The sequence below is a fragment of the Egretta garzetta genome, unplaced genomic scaffold, assembly GCF_000687185.1.
Source record: "Egretta garzetta isolate BGI_Z169 unplaced genomic scaffold, ASM68718v1 scaffold474, whole genome shotgun sequence".
In the NCBI taxonomy this organism is placed as follows: domain Eukaryota; kingdom Metazoa; phylum Chordata; class Aves; order Pelecaniformes; family Ardeidae; genus Egretta; species Egretta garzetta.
Genome location: NW_009259524.1, coordinates 62,924 through 70,851, shown reverse-complemented (window position 1 = coordinate 70,851; position 7,928 = coordinate 62,924). Strand labels below are relative to the sequence as shown.

General features: G+C 39.6%; 1 protein-coding gene across 1 annotated transcript in view; it reads left to right on the top strand.

Annotated features, from left to right (window-relative positions):
- Positions 1-6,329, top strand: part of CREB1 (cAMP responsive element binding protein 1) — a 20,868-nt gene extending 14,539 nt beyond the window's left edge. The window contains exons 6-7 of the mRNA XM_009637475.2: positions 191-341; positions 2,675-6,329. Coding sequence (XP_009635770.1) covers positions 191-341; positions 2,675-2,819 — 296 coding nt within the window. The 3' untranslated portion in view covers positions 2,820-6,329. The remainder of the gene's footprint in view (positions 1-190; positions 342-2,674) is intronic.
- Positions 6,330-7,928: the final 1,599 nt, after the last annotated feature.

Sequence of the window (7,928 nt, the reverse complement as noted above, 5' to 3'; positions counted from 1 at the left end):
CACCAGGAATGCTCAAAACCTTGTGTTTGTTAATTAACTCAGACTGAGATAGCAGTGATGACCCAGACGATGGTCATCCCTCCTGTGCTGTCGCCCAGAGTGCGTGATTAGATAGATGACATGGTGCTTTTTGCACCACGTTGAACAGCGCTGTCACCAAACTGACATGATGTTCCCTTGTGTCCTTCAGCTGCCTCAGGAGACGTGCAGACCTACCAGATTCGCACCGCCCCTACCAGCACCATTGCACCAGGCGTAGTCATGGCATCCTCTCCAGCACTTCCAACCCAGCCAGCAGAAGAGGCCGCACGGAAGAGAGAAGTGCGTCTAATGAAGAACAGGTATGTACATTTAGATCACTTTTTTCTGAGTCAGCTATGCATAGAACTAGACTATTAAGCCCTAAGAAGCCTGGTCGGTCTTAGTCATTTTATGGAATGCTTTCTGAAGAATTTGCAAAGCAAAGCAGATCTGCTAATGCCATGTATTGTGACTATGAAACCTTAAGTAAAGGTGTCAGACCCCATGAAAGCACTGTTTTACTTCATCTGTCAGTCTGAAAAAAATGCTGCGTGGTACAGGTGTATTTGTCTTCTGTAGATTGCTAGGCTGTGAACACGACAGAAAGTTAACATGAGCAGACCCAGTGCTTGTCTGAGGGGCCTTAATGAAGTAAATAATGCTTAACAGCAGAGTTCACTTTTTTAAAAGGTTTTTGTACAGCATGTCGCCCATCTCCCCTTTTTATATATTTTTCTGATATTAGTGAATAGTAGATGTCACCCTTTCAGGCTCTACATTTGAGAAAAATTAGCATTCAGAAATCCCCTCATTTAGTCAGCAGTCTTATTCCAGTAAAAGAAAGCCTTTGTGTTTGGGAAAGCCAAGAAAAACAATGCGGAATTAGCCCCACTTGAGGTAAATTGACAGCTTTTGCAACAGTATCATGTTGCATGTGTGGTGCTTTTAGCCTGCCTGCTTAATAGGTATTTGCAAATCTAGGCTCCATAGCAAAGCAGGGGAAAGGGATAGAGAGAGGCAGATGGTGAGGTGGTACTTATTTGAGGATTATAGCGTAAATATTCATAGATATTATTGTGCAAATTTTCTGTGTAAATTTTACATTTTAAAAGCTCTCTTGTAATTCACTATAACGCTAGCTGTTCATAATGATGAATAACTAATGCACACAGACTTGAGGTGGCTTAATATACAGCCCAAGCTGGCACAAAAATCACAAAAAGAAAGAAAAACGTTGTCACCCAAGAAAACAGGTTAGTAGTTTGCATGGGAGGTGCTTCCTGATCCAGTAGTATTTTATCTTTTGGTGACACAAGTAACAGCCCAAAATGACTTAAATTCTAAATGTTGCACATGGCCCACTGAAGTGCTGCAAGCATGTGAAATTGTATTTGTAGGAGTGACAAATGGATACCCTAGTCCTTTCAGGGCTTACAGACTAGGTTTTCTACATCCTGTCTCATTTGTGGAGCTGAATTTCAAAAATTACATTTAGAGTCTTCTTACCAGGTAGGCCCTGGAATAGTCATTCTTTTTTACAGAGCACTACAGCTACTACAGCTACTATTTATCTAATAAGCAGAAGAACCAGGTTCAATTTTGTCCTCTCATTTCCCAGAACATTGACTGTATCACCAATCTATGCAGTATTTGCAATGAAGGGACACTCAGACTCTCTTTTTGAAGCTGCTCTGCTTTGCACCTAAAGGTCCAGGGCAAACAAGCACATACATTTGCATCTGTCTGCAGCATGCGGCTTTGACAAGCTGCATTGCAGGAGGATTGTCCCCATCCACCCGCGGCATTTAGCCTTGTGCTTACTTTGCACATCGGTACCATTACTGTTGCTTACAGGGTAGCTTCTGCCTTGGTGTTACTGCCTTCAGGATGCTCAGCAGCACATTAACACCTTTCAGATATTTTTCATAGGTGGTGTTAGTATGTCACCAAGTTACCTAGAGGCAACTCAGCCTTTACAAGCAAACCTTAGAAGTTTGATTCGTCTCGAGATCTGCCTCAGCACATTTAACACCGCCATGTTCTTGGCACAGCAGACAAGGACTAAAGAATGATACGGTTGCTAGGGACTGTTTATTTCATGATTTTTTTTATTTGAGTCATTTATATTATCATTGCAGTGATGCAGACATAAATAAAACTAAAGTAGTGCTTGAGAGCAAATACGTGAATGCTCTAAATACAGCTTTTTTTGCACCAGTTGAACATCCTGCCCGTTAGTATTTGGTTGGAATGCAGCAAAGGGAAGAGTTAAGACTATAAAGAGATTAATAGATGAACGTTGGTCTTAGACATGTTTTTATTATTCATCTATTTATTATAATAAAATCGGTGAAATTATTGCAGCAGCATTTGACTCTGCCTAAAGGATCTAATGTAAACCCTACAAGCAGAATTTCATTGGTGCTGACTTCCTGGGATCTGCATGTTGAAATGATCTGTGGATCTCGAGTGTGTGTTGATTTGTGAGAAGCAGTTGTTACGAACTCAGCCTTTTTTCCTAACTTGCATTTCTTAACAAGACCTCCATATTCTAAAAATGGCAGTACTGGGAAAAGGGTTTGACCTGAACAGTTAAGTAGCCCATGACTGCAAGTAATTGTTCTGGATTTGAATGGCCTTTTTTGCTTTGCAGAGAGGCAGCACGTGAATGTCGCAGGAAGAAAAAGGAGTATGTGAAATGTCTAGAAAATAGAGTGGCTGTGCTTGAAAACCAAAACAAGACACTGATTGAGGAGTTGAAAGCACTTAAGGACCTTTACTGCCACAAATCAGATTAATTTTGGATTCCCATTTTCACTTGTCCAGGTGGGATAAAGACTGGTTCTGGCTATATCCAGAAAGACAAAGTAAACTTTTTATTTTCTAAACATTTCTTTTTTTCTATGCGCAAAACTGCCTGAAGCAACTACAGAATATACTTCATCTGTGCTTTGCATCAAACTGTGAATGTTCAAGTACTTGCCTCCTCTTCTCCCCCTACAAGATTATTTTCATCGTCAGTCTCATCATGAAGAAGAAGAACAGGCTTCTTTCTCATCTCCCCATCCTCTTCAAGGAGTAACAGTGGTCACTTGGGAAGTTACTGTGGGGAGGGTCCTTTTGTAATGATTTCAAGAATTTGTGCTGAGCTCTTTCCATTGCCTTAGAGACAGAACCACCCCAGCCTCTTGGTCCGGAGAACTGTGGGCCACATACGTGGAGCATGCATGGTGCAATGAAGAATTAATGGTTGCCAAATTGGTTTCACACATTCATTATGAACTATAAAAGTACACAGCTAAGCGGCATGCCAAATGAAAGGCGCTTCACAGTCACGTTCTTGGTGTGGAGATAACGTACCTTTTTCAAACTAGCCCAGGAGGGGGGTTGGTCTGTAATCTGTATTAAGCCCTCCTGGACTAGTAAAAACCTCTCCATACCTCAGAAACAAAGGCATTGAAATGAGCTTCACTGGTCAGTTGTTGCTTCTCGAAGCCTATGTGTGCGGGTTCAGCATTCTGAATGCACAAAAATCAAACACCAACTTCATAGGATATTGGTTGGGAAATGATATTTGGATGGGAAAGGAATTCAGAATAAAAAAAGTACAATAGTGACGTTCAGAAAACAGTCACAGAGTAAACAAGGGTAACACATGAAAGCACTACCTATTTGTATGCAGAACAACTAAGCAGTTGAAGCGTGGCCAATTCCACATACATACTCCATGATGACAGTATAGTCTGTGTCCCAAGTCCTCTCACGCAATGAGGTTATTTCTATTTCCCTACCACTATCTTATGTGATGGAAATTATTGTACTTGATGGAAACATCAGCCTGGTTTGCTAGATTCTTTTTCAAATTTTGAGGCTGCCTTCCATGCATAAATTAAATTGCAGTATGTCAGCTGCCAGCACAACCTCAAATGTTGAAGAAGACTTCACACACAAATATTCCAACTTGCAGAAGTTGGAATTTTGCAAGGGAAAATATTAATTATTTGAACCTGGCCAGGCTAGCTAAGTACTCAATTTATTTGGAAGATTTTTTCATGTAAAGGGTCAGATCTACTGAGTAATTTATTCCTGTAAGTAAAATTACTCAGGTGCCTCAGATGTTTGCAAGATCAACTTTTTTGTGTGCACTGAGGAAATGTGGTCTGTTCCAGATTTACATTGTTAAAAAGATAATTCATGTTTAAAAACAACTTTGTACTAAGCATTAGGACTTCAAAAGAATCATGCTCAAAAAGAACCAAAAAAGAATTTCAAGAAGTTGTCAAAAAGAATGTGTCAAAAAGAATCATGTGCAGTTTGTTTGCTGGCCCTCCAAAGCCAGTCTCTTGATACATTAACTTGGGTCATTTGATGGAGTAAGTTTACTTTGGGCTTATGGTCAAACTTTTATGTATAGAGACATATGAATAAGACTCTGGTCTGTACTAATGCCTTGCCTAGCGAAGTATTAGCTAATATTTTTTTCCCATTCACTCTTACCTGTTTTTGAGAAAAATTTCAAGCATGAGCTTCTAAAAGGTTATGCACAATCAATGTGGTGTTATGAGAAGAACATCTGGAAGACTCTGGGTAGCTGAGTCTCAAACAGCTAAGCAGTATTAAAAGTTCTAGTTTTCTCATTCAAGAGGGCATTCGGTTTCCAAGAGACTTTTACATAAGAAGCAGGGATGAACTTTAAGCATTATTGTTAAATCTAGAGTTATTAATACTGTCAAACTACTTTTGTATTTCAAGAAGAGAACATAGGTATCAGAATTACAAAAGAATTCATTTTCACAAGTTTTGAGGGGGTTTATATAATGGTCTATTTTTATCTGCCATACAGAATTGATTTTCATGTTTTTATTTAATGGAAGATGAATTTGTTAGTTTAGTGATGCAAATTTAAAGAAGACCCTAAATTCTCAGCAATGCTTTTATAAAAATTATCTGATTCTTTAAAGTCAGAGAATACAAATGCATACGACGGTTACCACTTTTTCAGAACTAGTGCTGAAGTAGAAATCTCGGTAACGCAGGAGTCATTCTTGTAAAACACGAAGCTCACGGTGGCCTAATTTACACAGTTATGTGAAATGGTTCCTCCAGCTTTGAGAAACGTGGAAAAGGCTGTACATGCCTACATTGAGGGTGTTTCTTTTTGTAGAACCATCTTTTTGCAAAAAATGGAGTTTTTGCAGTGAACCTGAAAGAGGCTAGCTGTGATCTGAGAGCTGTTCCTCGTGGGCAATGAGCACTGTCTAGTGCTCGCTGGTAGTCACTTGGCACAGAGCCTGGGAGCTGAACGGACCAGGGAGCCTAAAACGGTACCTGGTTGGGGTTCGTCTAATGCAGGGTTGGTGCAAATCTGTGCGGCGGTGAGAGGAGAACTGTGTTCCCGGTTTGCATGTGCGTGGTCTGCGAGTCGTCTGCAGTGTTAATTAGGCTAGACCTCATGAGCAACTAACGTTTCACTAAGAAGAAGAACGATATTTTGAAGTACGTAGGGATCGGCAAGAGTCTTTATTTTTATTTATGCTGCACTGAGGATTTAGGGACTTGAATTTCTTTAATGGAAATTTTAAATGAATAAAAAATGTGTTAGACCCAAGTACAGGGTTGGCTAGGGTTACCCATACATGCTTTAATATTCATATTGACTCAGAAAGGGAAAGAATATGACACAGGAATCCATTCATATGTTATTTACCAAGTCGTGAGGTTGGGGTAATCAGCTTCTATAAACTAAGGCCATTTGGAAGTAGGACGGAAATTATGCTGGCAGGGGGGAGGGAGGGTTAGTTTTGTATCTCACGGTTGTGAGTTTTCAAGAACTGATAGCCTGTTTTACCTGAAGAGAGGGTTAGAAAGGGCTAGATCCATTATGTTCATAATAAACAAGAATTGATTTGAAATACCATTTTTGTAATGTCATTATTTTGCAAAACAACAGCACCGATCAGGCAGTTAAGATATTGTCAGAGGTGCTCTTTTAATTTAGATATTCTTGGAAAATACATATGTATAATATATGTACATATATATATATATACACACAGTATATAATCTACAGCTCTGAGAGCTTTTAAGTCAGGAATGCTGAGTATTATAGTATATGGAGGTCAGAAAAAATTTTTACTTTTCTGTGTGTGTCTGGGTGTGTGTGGATGTGTGCGTGCGTGTGAATGCTTCCCCCCCTCCCCAGCCCCAGTAGTTCTGGGCTGCATTATTCTAGCGCTTATTACGGATTTGTTTTGTGCTGTTTCCCAGTTACCCATTTTTGAGAATTTTATTTCATCTTTCATGGTTTTTGTGAGGTTTGTTTTTGGTTTTTTATTGATGGAGATTTTTGAAATTATGTAAACAGTTGTTTTACAACCACCACCACCCTCCAGAATAATTCACTTCTGTGCTTTTTCTCTTTGGCAGCTATATATCAAAGGCAAAACATTTGGAAAGGTTCTTAAGGTGTTATTTTCTAAAGGAACCACTGGTAAGACTTCTGTTTTCCTCCTGGGGTAGTGGCGATGCATTTTTTTATTTAAGCAGCGATTTCACCAGAATCAGGTAGTTACCAGCACCATTGCTTGTATCGGAAAGCACAATTTTAACCTGTCATGCTCGTTGGGACTGTACAGATACCTGCAGGTTCTGGCTCTTCTGTAGTTGGCGTTTGCGTTGCAGAGCACTGTCCCCTCTGGTACTTGTCGGTTGATCAGAAAATTGGTGGGGTGTTTGGAATCATTGAGAGGCTCAGGAAGAAAAAGGTTAGATTTAATAAGGAAAAGCAGCCCTGATAGTTTCTGATCTAAATTTGTACTATAGGGTTTTTTTTAATCTGGGCTTCCAGTAGGCTACAGCTGCAAGTAGTCGTCTGTTAGGAAAAACTGGCCTCTGCTTTTTTACTTTATGTTTTTTTAATTTATGACAGACAGAGAGTGCTTTTTGTGGGTTAAAGTAAAGACAAGTCTCCCCGTCAAAGCAAGTTCATTATCGGTGGTGGCAAATCCATGACAATTCATAGAGGATTTCATTGGTTTTCTAAGACCCTGTTGATAAAGAAATAAAATGTCATTTTTTCACCCTGAAGCTGGTTAGTGATGTAACATTTGCCAATGATCTAACCAAAAGGTCATGTATTTATTTTTGCTACGCTCTATTCTTTGTAAATGTTTAATTAAAATGTGCACTTTTAAAAAAAAAAACAAAACACAGAACAAAAAAAATCAGAGCAATTGGGTTTGCTTGAGAAGCTCCCTGGCACAATTGTTGTAATCCTGCTGCCTGCACACAATTCACTCCTCTCCCCACAGCAGTTGACTCCCCCCTGCAAATTTAACTTGCTGATTAGCACCTGGCGTCCAGCAGGCATTACTTACAAAATGGCAGGAGATCTGAACTGGCAGCACTGGAGACTGGAAAGAATTAAGTGTGTGGTGTCTCAGAGCAGTATCTACAGGATGGATGTGAAATTATTTTTAGAATAGAACTAGTTCAGTGATCCCAAGTGGGAAAGGGAGGTTAATTTGGAAGGAGAGCTAAACTATTTTTCAGCCACTTTATTGCCCTTTTCTTAATTTGAGATTCGGCTGCAAATTGTATGAGCTGCATTCCAAGAAAATAAATCAGAAAGCCTTCCAATTCTTTGACACCAGGAACTAAAGGTGCATTGACAATGTGTCACCCTGCTTTAAAAGATAAAAGAAAAAGCACAACCACCTTTCTTTTGCAGGAACAATGATAATTTAGCTGTAACCCTGAAATCTGTCGCTGTGAGCAGGTTTTTTAAAGCATCCAGTACACTGATGGTTCTCTGTACTGTGCCTGGGAACTTGTTTCCCCGAGCTTTTGAATTTGCTAGCTGGAAAAGACACTGATTTTGCAGAAACCTGAAGGTATGATGAAGCTCA